Source organism: Mustelus asterias, chromosome 13 (assembly GCF_964213995.1).
Source record: "Mustelus asterias chromosome 13, sMusAst1.hap1.1, whole genome shotgun sequence".
Taxonomy (NCBI): domain Eukaryota; kingdom Metazoa; phylum Chordata; class Chondrichthyes; order Carcharhiniformes; family Triakidae; genus Mustelus; species Mustelus asterias.
In genome coordinates, this window is record NC_135813.1 from 33,026,838 (window position 1) to 33,045,489 (window position 18,652).

Below are 18,652 nucleotides of genomic sequence, written 5' to 3' on the forward strand. Positions count from 1 at the left end.
CAAGCGAGAACGGAGAATTTGGCACTCAGCCAAAGCTCCATTCACTGCAGCGGGACTGGAGAATCCCAGCCGCAGACAAGGTCAGAGAATTCTGGCCATTGACACTGACACTCCCTCGTAAAACAGGCTTTGTACAAAAATGCAAAGTCAACCGCACTGAAGTTACACAGAAATAAAATTCAATAGACAGCTACCTCACTCTTAATTACATTAGACCAAGAACCAAACACAGAATTCAGCATTTCCATTAATCAATATTGAATGGATGACTAATCTTTTGCAATGGCAAAGAAATATGCGTTTGAATGTAATAGCTGAACCACTTAAAACAATTAAGGCATCTCAGTGAATTTCTGTAGAGGCTCGCACCCATGAAGTACAATGCAGCCAATTTGTCTGGTTTCTGCACTGTGTTTTTTTTATTTTGAGAAATAATCCGTGTGGCCTTGAGTTTTAACCCCTTATATGCTCTTTCTATCAATATAAAGTTAAAAATTCAACACAAATCAATGTCCTGTTGCCTACATTTTCTGCCTTTCCTACTTGGGATTGCTGAAAGCAGTCAGCATACTGGGAATCACTTTCTTATCTTTCACAATGATCTTGAGGATGTTACCAATAGTTGTCTAATCTCTCTAATGATGCACCCGGTGGCAGGGTGGTTAGCACTGCTGCATCACAGCACCAGGGACCCGGGTTCGATTCCCGGCTTGGGTCACTGTCTGTGCGGAGTCTGCATGTTCTTCCCGTGTCTACGTAGGTCTCCTCCCACAGTCTGAAAGACGTGCTGGTTAGGTGCATTGGCCATGCTAAATTCTCCCTCAGTTTGTACCCGAACAGGCACCAGAGTGTGGCGACTAGGAGATTTCCACAGTAACTTAATTGCAGTGTTAATGTAACCCTGCTTGTGATGCTAATAAATAAACTTCTAAACGCAGTGGCAAACAGATATACAGAGAAATGAACAGTGGGTCATCGAATCCTGGAGGTGAATTTCCATAGGAACTTTTATTTTCTTTAAATAGGCTTTCCATGATGCTTCCCCTGAAGTTACTGCAGGCATGCGGGATTGTCCTGTGGCAATTAGTCCATAGAGCTAATAGCACAGAAGGAAGACATTTATCCAATGATATGAGCTCTTCAGCTGTAGCTATCTGTTGTAATACCATTCGGCTGCCTGGCACCTTTAACCTTTGGTAGACTTCATTCCATTTTCTTTTAAAATGTCACTCTTTGTGTGCCTTACTAGCAACTTGTAACAGCAGCCCAAAGCTGGAAAAAATTGTTGCCCCATCTCTTGCCTGTTCGGGTCTAATTTTCCAGACTCCATGGGGATTGTAGGCAGTGGGTCCAGTAAAAAGGCGGAAAATGGATGGCTTCCTACCTCTGGGGGAGTTTTCTAGGGGTAGGCTGGGAACCAAGCCAATTGGACCAAACGAGACCCACTTAGCGGCTATTTTCTGAAGGCAAAGACAATTTCTCTCCTTCAATGTGGTCCCCCAATCAGCCTGAGAACTCCTTAGAGGCAGCATCCCAGCAGCTCCCCCTCTACATTGATGATCCTGACGGCTGTGGGCATTCTTTAAATTTAAACTTTCATCATCCTCCTCCATTTTGAGATGCTGTCTGGGTTTCCTACTGCCTTGGCATGTACCCACCTCTCCCGGTGCTGCTGCCGGTAGCCCAGTCCTGCGGCTCCTCTGATTGGACTTCCCATCTCAGGAACGCATCCACCATCGTTAATTGGACAGTGAATGCAAAGGTGACTTGTTAATCAGTCGCTTCCCAAATGATTCATTGCACGTTAGGTCCATGTAGGGTTGGGAACCTTGAGGTGATCCCAAAGCCTGAAATCTTTTCAAAGTGTTTATGATTCTGCCTTTAGTTTCCAAATGCTCTTGTATGCAACTTCTTAATCTGAGTAACTGTAAAGTTCCTAAATGGCTTAATAGATACATACACTGCCTGCACTGTCACAGAGAAAAATAGCCCATGCTCGTAAATTCCAGATTTTATCAACATGCTGAAGAAAATTAACTGACCTCACTCATGCCAGTAGCATTCTTAAGGTTAACATGCAGGTTCAGTCGGCAGTTAGGAAGGCAAATTCAATGTTAGCATTCATTTCTCGAGGGCTAGAATACAAGAGCAGGGATTTACTGCTGAGGCTGTATAAGGCTCTGGTCAGACCCCATTTGGAATATTGTGAGCAGTTTTGGGCCCCATATCTAAGGAAGGATGTGCTGGCCTCGAGGGGTGCCCAGAGGAGGGAGGTTCACAAGAATGATCCCAGGAATGAAGGGTTTGTCATATGAGGAGCGGTTGAGGGTCTATACTCGATGGAGTTTAGAAGGGTGAGGGGGGATCTAATTGAAATTTACAGAATACTGAGAGGCCTAGATAGAGTGGATGTGGAGAGGGTGTTTCCACGAGTGGGAGAGACTAGAACCCGAGGGCACAACTTCAGAGTGAAGGGACGCTCCTTTAAAACTGAGATGAGGAGGAATTTCTTCAGCCAGAAAGTGGTGAATCTGTGGAACTCTTTGCCGCAGAGGGTTGTAGGGGCCAGGCCATTGAGTATCTTTAAGACAGAGATAGATAGGTTCTTGATCAATAAGGGGATCAAGGGTTCAGGGGAGAAGGCAGAAGAATGGGGATGAGAATCATATCAGCCATGATTGAATGGCGGAGCAGACTCGATGGGCCGAATGACCTAATTCTGCTCCAATATCTGCTGGTCTTATAATTGGTCTTTCATTCCTAAACTGGAAGAAGAATTATATTAGCCAAAATTTCCACATTTGATTACTGGATCTACCTGGAAAGTATGTCCAGCAACATCTTGTGAGGACTGCACTTGCTTTAGTTGTGATATTCTTCAGGTTAAATAACATTCCAGCATTCACTGGGGTAAGATACAGGAGGATGTTGGGCAATGTGGAACCATATCCCAGAAAAGAAAGGATTTTCTGACCTCGACTGTGGTTGGGATTCTCCGGTCCCGCTGCAGCGGATGGAGTTTTGGCTGAGCGCCAAGTTTTCCGTTCTCGCTGGCAAGCGATGGCGGGGCGAACGAGATCGGAGAATCCCGACACAAAAAAATTGCTGGGATTTGTACCTGAGCATCAAGACAGTACTGGTGCATTAAACATTCAGTCAAAAATCGCAGATTTTAATTCCATTATGAGTTAACTTAGTAACCGTAGCCAAAACACTCTGACATCCTTCGCTGCTTCCCAGGTCAGTTTAAATTCCTACACAATTGCTTGCATCTCCTCCAGCCACAATGCACCCCCTCCCCGCACCCCCCTGTTGAAGAGGTGCAGACAATCTTTAGCAGGGCAGGCTAACTTTAAGTGATGCTGGAAAGTTATGATTTTGGGCCTCTTGCTGATGTTTGTAGCCAATGAACAGCACAGTTAGCCCTCTCTGCACGCAGCAATCAATCAAATTGTCAGACAGCACAGAGTTGGCACGCTGCCTGCATTGCATTGAATGGACTGATGCTGGTTAATTGTGTACCGTGATCCTCATGCCTGTTTTTTGGGGGTCATCCAACTTCGCCCCAAATGAAGTACAGATTACACATATATTGTGCGAAATATAAATTGTACCAATGTCGAACAATGCACGTGAGGAAATTTAAAAGCAACGCAGAACACAGTGGAGGAAATTTTAAATATGAGCTGGAGCGATTCTAGTGACCAAAATTATGCTGTTTGGGAAAATGAAGGCTGAGGTAATAAATTACCACAAAAGACTATTATAGAGTGTGAGGGAAGCCAAGACACTGGCACATCCCCAATCCTTTCCCTTGCATGTTTGTGTGTCGTGTTGCGCTGCATCTAATTTGCTGTTTGATATCTTTTTGAAGAGTAATTTTCCCAACAGACCTTATAAAATGCACATTCTGAGAAGGCAAGCCCGTGAAACTAGCGTCTGCTGAGAACAGAATTGCAGCTGATACGCATGTAACTTGGAAGATTTTCAGGAAGCAGTTCAGCACGATGGCAAGGTTACAGCCGAAGAAGAAACGTTCTACTAAATAGCTGCTGAACGGCGCAAATATTGTCTTCCTCAATGCCCGAGCTAAATGGCGGCCTCAGATAATTAAAGCCGCATCCCTTAATTCATGGGCCCAGTTGTGTTGTTTCCGGGAATTCCTTCTGATGGGATTATAGAAAAATATAGGTTTGAAGTTACTCTTGGCAATGGTAACATGTGAATGCTTTCAGCGCTCGTATCAGTCCCTTCTCTCTGCTAGAGTTACTTCAAAATAAGCTGGTTCATGCCTTCAGTAAAATAGTATTGGAATTTCATACGAGCATGGTTAAATGTTCAAAATTACCAAGAGTCTTGATAAGTTAAATAGTGAGAAGCTATTTTTACTGGTTGGTGAACTGGTAACCAGACGGTGTAAATTTAAGATAATCACTAAAAGAATGAGGCGAGAGGTTTGGAGATGTTTTTTAAAAATGCACAATTTTAAAGTTTATTTATTCGTCACACGTGGGCTTGCATTAACACTGCAATGAAGTTACTGTGAAAATCCCCGAGTCGCCACTCTCTGGAGCTTTTTCGGGTACACTGAGGGAGAATTTAGCATGGCCAATGCACCTAACCAACACGCCTTTTGGACTGTGGGAGGAAGCGGAACAGTCCACGCTGACATGGGGAGAATGTGCAGATTCCACACAGACAGTGATCCAAGCCAGGAATCGAACCCAGGTTCCCGGCGCTGTGAGGCAGCAGTGCTATCCACTGTGCCACTACGTCGCCTATATCAAATCCCTCCCTGGACTGACTCTCTCTACCTAACTACAGAATCACCTCCATCTGCACAGCCCTCCAGAACCCTTTGTTCCTCCAATTTTGGATTCTTGTACATTCCGAATTTTCATAGAAACAAAAATGCAAAATACTGTGGATGCTGGAAATCTGAGATTAAGAAGTGAAAACATTGGAAAAGCTCAGTAGGTCAGGCAGCATCTGCGGAGAGAGAAACAGCGTTAACATTTCAAGGTCAAGGGCCTTTCATTACGACTGGAAAATGCTACAAATGTTACATGTTTTGAGCCAGGGTTGGTGAGGAACAAAAGAGAAGGGCAGAGAGAGTAAATGCCACAAAGAGGAGATGTTGCAAGACAAAAAAAGAAGATGGGGTTGGGACAAGTACAGAAGACAAAGGTGTGTCGAAAGGAGATGCAAATGTGAACAGCAGAGTGTCAACAGCTGTCATCCAAAAAAAGAGGGGCAAATTTTCCCATTCCGCTCGCCACGGGAATCGTAGCGAGCAAGGGGTGGGCCATGGAAAAGTCCATTGACCTCAGGCAGGATTTTCCGGTTTCTGGGTGAACACAGCTGGAAAATCCTGCCCAGAGACAGAAATTGTGACCTGAAGTTATTCAACTCAACCTTGAGTCCAGAAAGCTATAAAGTACCTCATTGAAAGTTCCTCCTGCTTATGTTGAGCTTCATTGGAACAAAGCAGGAGGCCAGCAAGAGAGAGGTTAGGGGGAGAATGGAGTGCAGAAGTATAATGACAAGTGACCGGAAGCTTGGGACTACACTTGCCCACGTGACAATTGTACTTAAATAATGGTCTCTGCCAAAGCTCTTATCCTTCGACCAACCTACCCATGCAGACGACTGTCAATTATTACTTACTGACATTTTAGACTGTTATGAATTGTATACAGATGATTAGTTAGCAGGGAGTGATTATAAAACTGTGATTTAATTGAGGAGGTTGGGATACATCAAACTGTGAGAGCAAAACTCAAGTAGTTTATGAATGTCATTTGAACTTTTAAGATTGAGTTTCAGCCTTAACAGCGCCCTTTGTTCTGTCCTGAGCTGGATTGCATTTAATACCATCACATATCCAAATCTTCACAACGGTTTCTGTTTCCTACAGCTGTGAAAGATGGGAAAGCTGAAGAGTAGTTGAGCACGAGCTTTTTGATGCATTCAGGATCTCCCACTGGTGGAAGAAATACTCCCTATAGATGCAGCCTTGGATTATCTTTTCTCGTTTCATTGGTGTCCTGGCAGCTGAGGTAACTGGGACATAACACTGGCAACAAAGTGTAAAAGCTGCTCGCTTGATGCCACTATGATGGCTCTGTACACGGAAGACAGATACTTCTGTTCTCCAATTCTTCTCCACCCCTGTATTTTTTCCCTCTCTTTATCAGAAAACATGGTAATGAAGTTCAGGTACAAAATCAGCATTGATAAAATTGAGTGGCCTCAAAAGATTGAATGATACACATTAGTTTCTATGCTGAAGCCATGTTTGGCAGGCCAGGAATAGCGGTGGGCCATTCAGCTCCTCGCGCCTGTCCTGTCATTCAGTTACATCATTGCTATTCTGCATCTTACCTCCCTCTACCAGCATTTGTTCCATAGTTTTTATTACCCTTCTTTAACAAAGGTCTGTTCATTTCATTTTTGAAACTATTGCTTGACAAGCATCAACAACTTAATTGAGTTTTTTCTTTTATTTATCCATTTTACGGCATGTGGGCGTTGCTGGCTGGGCCCAGCATTTATTGCCCATCCCTAATTGCCCTCCATTGCTGCGGGTCTGGGGTCACGTGTAGGCCAGACTGTGTGAGGATGGCAGATTTCTTTTCCGAAAACACATTAGTGAACCAGTTGGGTTTTTACAACAATCGACAATGGTTTCATGGTCATCATTAGACTTTTAGTTCCAGATTTTTACTGAATTCAAATTTCATCATCTGCTGTGGTGGGATTCAAACCCGGGTCCCCAGATCATTACCCTGGGTCTCTGGATTGTCGAGTGGCAATACCAGTGCGCCACCACCTCCCCCCAGATTTCAATTACCATCAGAGCTTTCCAGTGAATGGTGGTCGTTTTGGTTCTAATTTTAAGGTTACGCCCCAATTCCTGTCCTGGACTCCCTCCCCAGAGGAAGTAGTTTCTCTCTAACTGCCCAGCAACTTATACAATTAGCTTAAACACCTCCATTAAATTATCCTTAATGTCCCACACTCAAAGGTAACACAGGCCTGGTCTGTGCAATCTGTCCTCATGAGTTAACCCCTTTAAACTGTTATCATTCTTGACATCCACATGCGCAACATGGGTGACTGAGTACAACTGGTGTGGAACCTTTGACTGGTCTTTTGAAGTTGCTTTTAGAAACCCCGCTGGGAAAGAAGCAAAACCCAGGCACTGAAACTTGAGTTCTCTCTGCTCTGTCAATATGGTTCAGATTCAACCCAAATCGTGTACCTCTCAAGTGAACAGTGGATAACCTGACTGGGAAACACAAAGATGTACATTGATGTTGGAAGGGAAGTAAACTGTACAACTAATCATTAAACTCTCAAGAGTTGCAGCACCATCTCTGATTCTCATTGTTGTCCTATTGCACATGGTGTCTGACTACTTTTAACGATCATAGAAGAATCATAGAATCCCTGACGTACAGAAGGATTAGGCCCATCAAACCTGCACCGAAGGCCCTATTCCCCTAAACCCCAGGTATTTACTCTGCTAGTCCCCCTGACATTAAGGGGCAATTTTGCACAGCTAATCAGCCTAACCCGCATATCTTTGGACTGTGGGAGGAAACCGGGGGAGCATTCAGAGAAAACCCACAAAGACAGGGGGGAGAACATGCAAACTCCACGCAGTTACCTGAGGTCAGAATTGAACCCAGGACCCTGGCGCTGTGAGGCAACGTTGCTAACCACTGTGCCAGCGTGCCGTCCCAATTATTTTAATGATGTTTTCTATCAATTCCAATCAGGCTTAGTGATGCAGGTTAGAAAGGTTTGGTCCTCAATTAGCAAAATGATATTGAAAAGCATCCAAACAAATAAGTTGGGAAACAATCAGTCGTCGATTCCTCAATGTGCATCCAAACTGTCGGAAAACAAACCTTTGGGATATCAATTAAACCTTCCGCAACAGCATTTCCTGCAAGAGTAAAACTGATATCTCAAACACAATGTGATTATCACAAGCAGAGCAATAAACTTGGAGCTTGTTCTGGACCAGATTTTGCCCCTTTCAGCAGATTTTTAAAAATTCATTCATGGGACATGGACATCGCTGGCTGGCCAGCATTTATTGCCCATTCCTAGTTGCCCGAGGGCAGTTGAGAGTCAACCACATTGCTGTGGACCTGGAGTCACATATAGGCCAGACCGGATAAGAATAACAGATTTCCTTCCCTCAAAGGCTTCAGTGAACCAGGTGGGTTTTTCTGACAATCGACAATGGTTTCCTGATCATTAGTAGATTCTTAATTCTAGATTTTTTTATTGAATTCACATTCCACCATCTGCCGTGGCGGGATTCGAATCCAGGTCCCCAGAACATTAGCTGAGATTCTGGATTAATAGTCCAGCAGTAATACCACTCGGCCATCGCCTCCCCAAGGATGTTAACTGAAGTCAATAGCGGCATTAACCACTTTATCACAGGCGCTATGGCTGTGGCAGTCACACGTGCACGTCAAGGTCTGTCAGCTAATGTGGATACACACGGCATGGGTTGCAGTTGACCTGTCACTTGAGAAACTGTACAAGTTTACATTTATGATTTGCAAGGAGATGACAATACATTCACCTAGCATTTCAGATCAAAAACAGCAAGCCCTATAGATAAGTTTATTTATTAGTGCCACAAGTTGGCTTTCATTAACATTTCAATGAATTTACTGGGAAAATCCCCTCGTCATCACATTCTGGCGCCTGTTTGGCTACACGGAGGGAGAAGTTAGCATGGCCAATGCACCTAACCAGCACGTCTTTCGGACTATGGGAGGAAACCGGAGCACCTGGAGGAAATCTATGCAGACATGGGGAGAATGTGCAGACTCCACACAGTGACCCAAGCCGGGAATCGAACCTGGGTCCCTGGGGCTGTGAGGCAGCAGTGCTAACCACTGTGCCATTGTGATAATGATGATGTGGAGATGCCGGCGTTGGACTGGGGTAAACACAGTAAGAAGTCTCAGGAAAAGGATGCAGGAAAGGATGTCCCGAGCCGTGGTACATTGGGGAGACCATGCAGACGCTAAGACAACGCATGAATGAACACCGCTCGACAATCACCAGGCAAGAGTGTTCTCTTTTTTTTGGGGAACACTTCAGATGTCACGGGCATTCAGCCTCTGATATTCAGGTAAGTGTTCTCCAAAGCGGCCTTCACGACACATGACAGCGCAGAGTCGCTGAGCAGAGACTGATAGCCAAGTTCCGCACACATGAGGACAGCCTCAACCGGGATCTTGGGTTCATGTCACACTATCTATAACCCCCCATGACTTGCCTGGGCTTGCAAAATCTCACTAAGTGTCCTGGCTGGAGACAATATACAGCTCTTTAACCTGTGCTTAACCCTCTCTCCACTCACATTGTCTGTACCTTTAAGACTTGATTACCTGTCAAGACTCGCATACCAACCATTATTTTGTAAATTGAGTTTGTGTCTTTATATGCCCTGTTTGTGAACAGAACTCCCACTCACCTGATGAAGGGGCAGCGCTCCGAAAGCTAGTGGCTTGTGCTACCAAATAAACCTGTTGGACTTTAACCGTTGTGATAATGCACCTCTCCTGTAGAAAGGCTGTAGGTTTCATGTACACTTTCTGAACGTGTATCTGGCATGTATATTTAACATGATCTGTTGTCCTAACACCAGAGTTAAAAAGACAGTGTAAATTAGAAAGTGTGTTACCTTGGACCCAGTTCATCTTCACTCCGCCACTCGAAGTCTCCAAATTTTTCATAGTGAGAGTTGTAGTGATGTACCACTCGATATACCATAGGGGAGGAGATTTCCATCAGTATGTTGTAGGCCGTTTGCTGTTCTTTCCCACTGGTGTAGCCATTAAATAAGCTGTAGATCATCTCCGCTATTTCTGTACAAAACATATGAGGGGGGAGAAGCAGCTTTAAGCTTATTGCCAAACTAGATTAAAAATTCACTCACACTTCAACCCTGACTGCGAGTTTCTTCATCCCACGAATGTCGGTCGGACCGTGAAAATTACTAATGAGTTTCATTGGTAATAGCATGTTTTGCCATAATTTTCACAGCAAGGATTGACCTAATTGGCACGGTGGCACGGCGGTTAGCACTGCTGCCTCACAGCGCCAGGGACCTGGGTTTGATTCTGGCTTGGGTGACTGTCCGTGTGGAGTTTGCGCGTTCTCCCCGCGTCTGAGTGGATTTCCTGTGGGTGCTCCGGTTTCCTCCCACAGTCCAAAAATGTGCAGAGCAGGTGGATGGGCCATGCTAAATTGCCCCTTAGTGCCCCAAGATGTGTAGGTTAGATGGACTAGTGGGGTAAATATGTGGGGTAACAGGGATAGGGCCTGGGTAAGATGCTCTGTTGGAGAGTTGGTGCACACTCGATGGGCTGAATGGCCTCCTTCTGTACTGTGGGGATTCTATGATTCTATGAACTCAACCCATCTCCATTCACATTATTTGCACTCTTCCAGTGAAATGTTCCTCACCACAGCCTCAGCATTGTAAGTGCACCTTCCAAAGCCACTGATTTTAACTTAGGTAAGTTAGTCAGTTAGTCTTTTGGAGGATTTGGAGACTTAATGGGCAGACTGTGAAGTTGTGGAGGGGGGGTGGGGGGCATGCATGGATTGGGAACTGGGTTACATCCAGTTCAGGGGCAAATGGTATTTGGAAAACCAAACAAATTGGGTTGTCCGCATCTTGCACTGTAAAAATGTTGATAACAGTGAAATGTTTTGGAGCTGTTGCCTTTAAGAGAGTTACAAAATCCACAGAACACTTAACTTGTCTTTCGTAAGGATAGTAAGGGCAAAATTGCCTGTCATTTTCATGTGATATGGTTAATTTCTCTCACGGCCTCTTTAGACAAGTGTCTTGAAGACACCCAGCAGTAGGGATGATGAATGATCACTGCCCTCACTTGAAAATACCTAAATGTAACAATTCCTGGAAAGAGTCTGGCTTAAATCAAATAACCTCACAAATCAGTCTGTGAAATTGTTAGATAAGACTTAACTACACAGACTTTAAGTCAGTGTGTTAGTCATAAAGAAGAGCTCCAGCGTGGTAATGATATTGTGTGTGGATTGTGGTATTTAAAGGGAGTTCCCAATGTTCGACTTCAGAGGGTATTTTCTTTCAATGAAACTGCGCTGAATGTGCCTAATTTGCAATTTGTTGACCAATCTTCATAAACAGGAGGGAGGGATAAAGTACATAACAATTGTTGCACAAACATCTCTGTCTCCAATTACACATGATGTGGAGATGCCGGCGTTGGACTGGGGTAAGCACAGTAAGAAGTCTCACAACACTAGGTTAAAGTCCAACAGGTTTATTTGGTAGCAAATACCATAAGCTTTCGGAGCGCTGCCCCTTCGTCAGATGGAGTGGATATCTGTTCTCCAACAGTGCACAGACACAGAAATCAAGTTACAGAATACTAATTAGAATGCAAATCTCTACAGCCAGCCAGGTCTTCGGTACCTTTAAGACCTGGCTGGCTGTAGAGATTTGCATTCTAATTAGTATTCTGTAACTTGATTTCTGTGTCTGTGCACTGTTGGAGAACAGATATCCACTCCATCTGACGAAGGGGCAGCACTCCGAAAGCTTATGGTATTTGCTACCAAATAAACCCGTTGGACTTTAACCTGGTGTTGTGAGACTTCTTACTCCAATTACACAGCCATTCTGAAATTCTTAAACTTGTGTGTTTAACCCATTTTGCTTGTTTAAGGTTTAAAGTTTAAAGTTTATTTATTAGTGTCACAAGTAGGCTTACATTAACACTGCAATGAAGTTACTGTAAAAATCCCCGAGTCGTCCACACTCCGGCGCCTGTTTGGGCACACTGAGGGAGAATTTAACATGACCAAAGCACCTAATCAGAACATCTTTCGGACTGTGGGAGTAAACCGGAGCACCTGGAGGAAACCCACGCAGACACAGGGAGAACGTGCAGACTCCGCACAAACTGTAACCCAAGATGGGAATGGAACTCGGGTTTCTGGCGCTGTGAGGCAGCAGTGCTAACCACTGTGCCACCGTTAGGATTAATAACATGAATCGTAAGTAATTCACCCAATTTTTCAAAAAAAAGGTTATGACTGAATGTTTCATTTGAATAAGCTAAAACCAGAGCTAAAGCAGGAATTGGTGATCATTGTGCAAAAACAGGATTAAGGCATATTTGAAGAGACAAGTCCCAATGTTGGAAGATCCCTATCTCATTGAGATTCCCCTGGTTCTCAAGCTGAGCTCAGTGAAGCGTGAGGTCCATAGATTGAATCTGTAAAATGATGTGAAAATGTGGATTGAATGGAGTGTGACTGCCGCATGTGCAGCGCAATGAAGGTTGGCTAACTTACCTCAGGTGCATGGAGAGTCAATCTGTTTTCTTAAAAGCATTATTAAAACACTCTTTGCATGTAGCAATTTCATCAATATAACATAGCATTATCATTTAGTTGGGGGAGGGGGTATGGTTATGAATCCATCTGAAAAAGGGTTCCTTCAACTGAAAGTAAATCTAAGAACCACAGTCGTATCTCATTCCTGCCACTGGAGGGGGTGTGGGGGGAGGAGGCAGGAAAAGATGGGTCCTTTTCACAGCAGAAAGGCAAATTAAGACACTGATCACCGCAATCACTGTCACAAAATTCCTGACTGCATCCAAGAACATGGGGCGGCACAGTGGGTAGCACTGCTGCCTCACAGCACCAGGGACCTGGGTTCAATTCCCGGCTTGGGTCACTGTCTGTTTGCACATTCTCCCCTTGTCTGCCCAGGTTTCCTCCCACAGTCTGAAAGACATGCTGGTTAAGTGCATTGGCCGTGCTAAATTCTCCCTCAGTGTACCCGAACAGGCGTCATGGTGTGGCGTCTAGGGGATTTTCACAGTAACTTCATTGCAGTGTTAAAGTAAGCCTACGTGTGACACCAATAAATAAAAACCTGTCATTCAAAGACATGAGGAATAAGGGGCAATCAGGCTACTACCCATCTCAGAGGCCGGAAAGGTACTGATAATTGCCTCAGTTGTCTGTTTTGTGGTTCTGATCTGTTCGAGAAGCTCTCTCACTCTTTCTTCATCTTCCCATGCTGCCTACCCTGTTTCATCACCTTGTCAATACTTCCCGATTTACTTCATTTTCTACCTATTTGTGATGCGCTACCATTCACCTGAAAAAGGCTGGTGCCAGTTAAATAAAAAACAAAGGCCGGAACCAATGTTTACTTAAACCAGCCCGCTCAAGAGAGCCGACTGTCTTATTATTTGTTTCCACAAGCGAACACAGTTTAATTATTCAGATGCCTTACCAGGCACTGAGGTTGATCCTAGCTGTAAATCTTGGTATGGTTGTCTGGAGTTTGTGTCAGGTTAAAAGTGATAACAGTAAGAGAAATAGGAATGAATCAAAAGGAAATGTGAAGACAGGAAAAGAAAATATTTGGCTCAAAAGAAACATGAAAAAAATGGTTATAAAAAAAGTAATAAATAGAAGCAATTATAATAAAGTTCCACCAACAGGCAGAATAGAACCTGCTGGGTTTTTTTTGAAAGGGAAAGTCATTTGAAATCTTATATTTACTTATTAGTGTCACATTACATTAACACTGCAATGAAGTCACTGTGAAAATCCCCTTGACTCCACAGGAGAGGAAATGCTGGAAAATCTCAGCAGATCTGGCAGCATCGAGAAGGAGAGAAAAAAGCTGATGTTTCTAATCCAGATGAAGATCACCTGGACTCAAAACGTCAGCTCTCCTTACAGAGGCTGCCAGACCTGATGAGATTTTCCAGCATTTTTTCTTTTGGTTTCAGATTCCAGCATCTGCAGTAATTTACTTTTACCCTAGACGCCACACTCTGGCACCTGTTCGGATACACTGAGGGAGAATTTAGCATGGCCAATGCATCTAACCAGCATGTCTTTCAGACGGTGGGAGGAAACCAGAGCATCCAGAGGAAACGGGAATTAAGTGCAGCCTCTGCACAGACAGTGACCCAAGCCGGGGATTGAACCCGGGTCCCTGGTGCTGTGAAGCAGGAGTGCTAACCACTGAAGGAAGATATTTCCACTAGCAGGGGGACCAAAACTAGGGAGCATCAATATAACATAGCTGAATTCAATACGGATTTCAGGAAAAACCTCTTTACCCAGAGAAAATGCAGAACTCACCACCACGAGGAGTTGTTGAGGCGAGTAGAATGGGTGCATTTAAGCGGAAACGGGATAAGTTCATGAGGGAGAAAGGGACAGAAAGTTATGCTAATAGATTTAGATAAAGAGGTATTGGAGAATGTTCATGTGAGGCATGAACCAATTGGTCCAAAAGGTGCTATTAATTTATGTTTAAAAGAAACTCAATAAAACTGACTAAATTCAGATGCAGGGCTGTTGCGCTGGTTGGGTTGAGATTGTGACACTCATAGACTGGATCTGTGCATCAATAGCACACAGGAATAGTACAGACATCCAGGACATTTATCACAAACACTGACTGCCGAGATCTCTCAGCATTACTCGAGATCCCACCCATCCCAGCCACAGACTGTTTTCTCCCCTGCCATCTGGGAGGCACTACTGATGCATTTGAGCCTGTACAACTAGGCTCAGGAACATCTTCTCCAGAGCGGTCACCCAGCTAAACTCTGTCCTTTAACATATTCCCAGGCGATGGCTATTGTGCAATATGCATGTATACACTTAATGACTATCGGCACTATTTTATAATGACTACTTGCATTTGCTTCTTTTCTTTGTATCTTGGGGGCTTGCAAGCTCACTTTTTGTTGTATTTGTGCATTATACAATGACAATAAAGTTGAACTGAATTGAATTGAGTTCTTCAAAAGGGTCCATTTGAAAGATAGCGTGGAAAAATAATTTACCTTCTGCCTTAATGTCATCGATCAGTGGGCAGGAGGTTCTCATGGTGACTGTGCTTGGCTCAGAACGTCTCCCTCTACTGTCCAAAGCATACAGCGTAAACCTGAAATAATTAGAGTACAAGGCAGGTAAGAGATCTACACAGAGGCTATAAAAGTGAGATATGCGTGCATCCATTATAACACTGCATGTACCTGTATAATTATCAAGATTACACTAAATACCATGATGCATACTGTGTCACTGTGATAATGTAATTTTGTTTTCCAACTCCATAATAATTATCTTCTGAATAAGTCCTGCGAATTTCTCCACAAGATTGTAACCCAGTGAGGATATCACAGAAACCTCACAATTTCAGTTCTGCTGCCATTTCAGGCCATTATTGCGAATGTTGTGGCTAAGACATTAGGGGCCGGATTTTCTGGCCTCGCTCGCTACAAAACCGGAAAATCCCACCTAAGGCCAACATGGGCCACCCCTCTCCCAGTCAGATTCCCATGGTGGGCGGGACGGTAAAATTCACCCCTTGAAGTCAAGTTCTTCCACGTTGCAAAAAACAATTCAACTGCGCTTAAACCAGATGATATTTGCTTGCGCATAGTTCTCATCATTTCCGACATCGTCCATTAAATTGCAATCTGTTATTACCTTAAGCCATAAATACTTAGACTCAGGCCTCCCACCTAGTCCTGCCCAATAGTAAAATCACAGCATGTGCTATGCTTCGGTTACCCTTGAATAATCAAGGATGCTAACCGGATATCCTTGCAGTGCTAAACAAGAAGCTAGTGTTTCTCTTTTTCTGAACACGGTGAAAAATGAGAGGACAATAAGCAAACATGCAAAGCGCGACATTGGTTAGAAGGTGACTTAATGTTATTGCTTGATCAGGTATAGAACCAGAGAACAGAATCATTACAGCGCAGAAGGAGGCCATTCAGCCCATCGAGCCCTGCACCAACAACAATCCCACCCAGGCGCTACCAGGGTAACCACATGTATGTACCCTGTTAATACCCCTGGCACTAATGGTCAATTTAGCATGGCCAATCCACCTAACCCACACATCATTGGAGTGTCAGATAGCTACATGAATAACACATCTCGTGTAAGTGCATTTTGGTCATCTTGTTGCAATCCTTGTGTTTTGTGTGTTCAGACAGACCCCCATTTTTCTGGAGCATGGTTCATTTCCTACAATGTGAGATTTACAATTTTTGAGTGTGGATATGAATGCTCGTTAAAGGCAGATGAGGTCCGTAAAGTTGCCAAGTTGTCAAGTTATTTAAATCACTTGGTCTTTAAATTTAAAAAAAACCACTGTGTCTCTGAGTTGAAAAATCATTGTTTGCTATTTCAATAGTTGTTTATTGATATAACCCTGTGGGATTATTTCTTTATTATTAATGCTTAGCTGATTCCACAGTTCATCTTTATCTTCTTGGAACTGAGAAACTGTGTGAACATCCCCCCCATCACCCCCACCGCCACTAAGTTATTAATGGACTAGCTGACTTTCATGTGGGCAATTCCTACAAATGTTTGTTTTTCTGACGTTAAGTCTTTGAGGAGAGTTAAAATATCTTAAATGGACTTTTGTCAATGAGAACACTTATTATATCGTGAAGTCTGCAACAAATACTTAGAACTTTGCTTTCTACCATCTCAGCTTAGTTCCTGAGACATGTGATGGTGGGTACTGGGTGAGTTGGCAAGGGGGGGGGGGGGGTGTAAGCGGGGGTATGGCTGACATGAGTTAACAACAAGTTGATGATAAGGCCCTAAGGGTCTATGGGATGGGTGATGGCATAGGTTGGCATGGATGGGGCATGGGGAGTGGGTGGGGTGGGGGAGCTAGTGAAGGAATGTAAGGCATGAAGGGCAGAGAGCCTAACAGAAATAAAACAACTGGAGCAAAGTTCCACAGCACCAAGGCAGATCTTTTATCCAGTATGACTAAGTTTAAGTTTATTTATTAGTGTCACAAATAGGCTTACATTAACACTACAATAAAGTCACTGTGAAAATCCCCGAGTCACCACACTCCGGCATCTGTTCGGGTTCACTGAGGGAGAATTTAGCATGGCCAATGCACCTAACTAGCACGTCTTTCGGACTGTGGGAGGAAACCCATGCAGACACGGGGAGAAAATGCAGATTCTGCACAGACAGCGACCCAAGCTGGGAATCGAACCTGGGTCCCTGGCGCTGTGAGATAGCAGTGCTAACCACTGTGCCACCGTGCCCTAGTCGGCAGCCTCTCTGAACTGTTTCCAAGGGCAGAGGGCCCGATTCCAGAACGCACAGCTCAGTGGTGGGAGGGAGTGGTGCTGGGCTAGGCACCCCTCGTATTTAAATGTCCCAATGCCAAAAATATACCAGACAGGGGGCTGTAAAATCCATCCCTAGAAAAGTATCAGGGAAGAAAATGTGCTACAACCCCTAACCAACTCATCTTTAGATAACGTTTGATAAAAGAGCTAACATTCATACATTTTTGTACAGAAAGACCTTGAAAAACACGGCTGCCAAATGCGAGAATCAGAGTGACAGAACGGTTCAGCACAGAAGCTGCAAATCACAGAATTAAAAGCAAGGTTGAAGCCCTTGAGTCAATGTGACTTGAGACTGAAGCCCATAATATTGGTGGTCAATTAAGGGAAAGAGACATCAAACTCAAAACATATGCGGATTTAGCAACCTCTTCCTCAGATATCAGGACAAATCTATCAACATGGTTCACAATACTGAAGACTCATCAGAACCAGCTTAGAAATGGTGTAAACATGAACCCTATTTCTGAGGCTTCCACCATCAGTAACAATTAATATCTTGAGTTAGAGGGTGCCAAGACTGTCTAATGCCATGCTATGACTGCTGAGACTAGGAAAACCAAAGTCAAACTCTTCTTTATTCTTGATATTGACTTCCCCAAGATATGAGTTAAAGCATTATGCAATCTGATATGCAGAAGTCACTGACTCGCTGAGCAATGTGGTAATCAAAATCCTGTTCACACAATAATCTCACAGCATTATATTACAGAAAAAAAAAGACACTGTGACAAACAATAGTCCTTCAGGGTGGCACAGTGGTTAGCACTGCTGCCTCACAGCGCCAGGGACCTGGGTTCAATTCCAGCCTCGGGTCACTGTCTGTGTGGAGTTTGCTCATTCTCCCCGTGTCTGCGTGGGTTTCCTCCGGGTGCTCCCGTTTCCTCCCACGGTCCAAAGATGTGCGGGTTCGGTTGATTGGCCATGTTCAATTGACCTTAGTGTCCGGGGATTATCAGGGTAAAATATGTGGGGTTATGGGAATAGGGGCCTGGGTGGGATTGCTGTCGGTGCAGATTTGATGGGCCGAATGGCCTCTTTCTGCAGTCGGAATTGGATGATTCATATGAGGATAAAGGTGGGACTACTTTAAATATTCTTTCCCCTTCAAATATCACTCTTGATTCATCCAGTCCTTCGCACAAGAGCTGAATTACGATCCCTTCGTCCTCCATCCTATCAAGTAAATCAGTGCCTTATGCTTTTTTGCTATTCTGCAGCAGCCTGAATCCCAGCTAATCCCCTCACAATCTAAACTATGAATCAGGACTCTTTGTTCCTGCAGCACCAGGCACCACAACTTAACTACTCTCACTTGACAAGAAGCAGAACCACTCAAGCAATACAGAAAATTACAAAGGAAACCCAATGACGCGACAACCGATTAGAGATGCAGATAA

At 44.1% G+C, this 18,652-nt stretch overlaps 1 protein-coding gene across 3 annotated transcripts in view; it reads right to left on the bottom strand.

The window, feature by feature from the left end:
* Positions 1-18,652, bottom strand: part of astn2 (astrotactin 2) — a 1,763,595-nt gene that overhangs the window by 43,544 nt on the left and 1,701,399 nt on the right. For all 3 annotated transcript variants that reach the window (XM_078226657.1, XM_078226658.1, XM_078226656.1), the window contains 2 exons: positions 14,919-15,019; positions 9,722-9,905 (listed from right to left, as the gene is read on the bottom strand). In XM_078226657.1, coding sequence (XP_078082783.1) covers positions 9,722-9,905; positions 14,919-15,019 — 285 coding nt within the window. The remainder of the gene's footprint in view (positions 1-9,721; positions 9,906-14,918; positions 15,020-18,652) is intronic.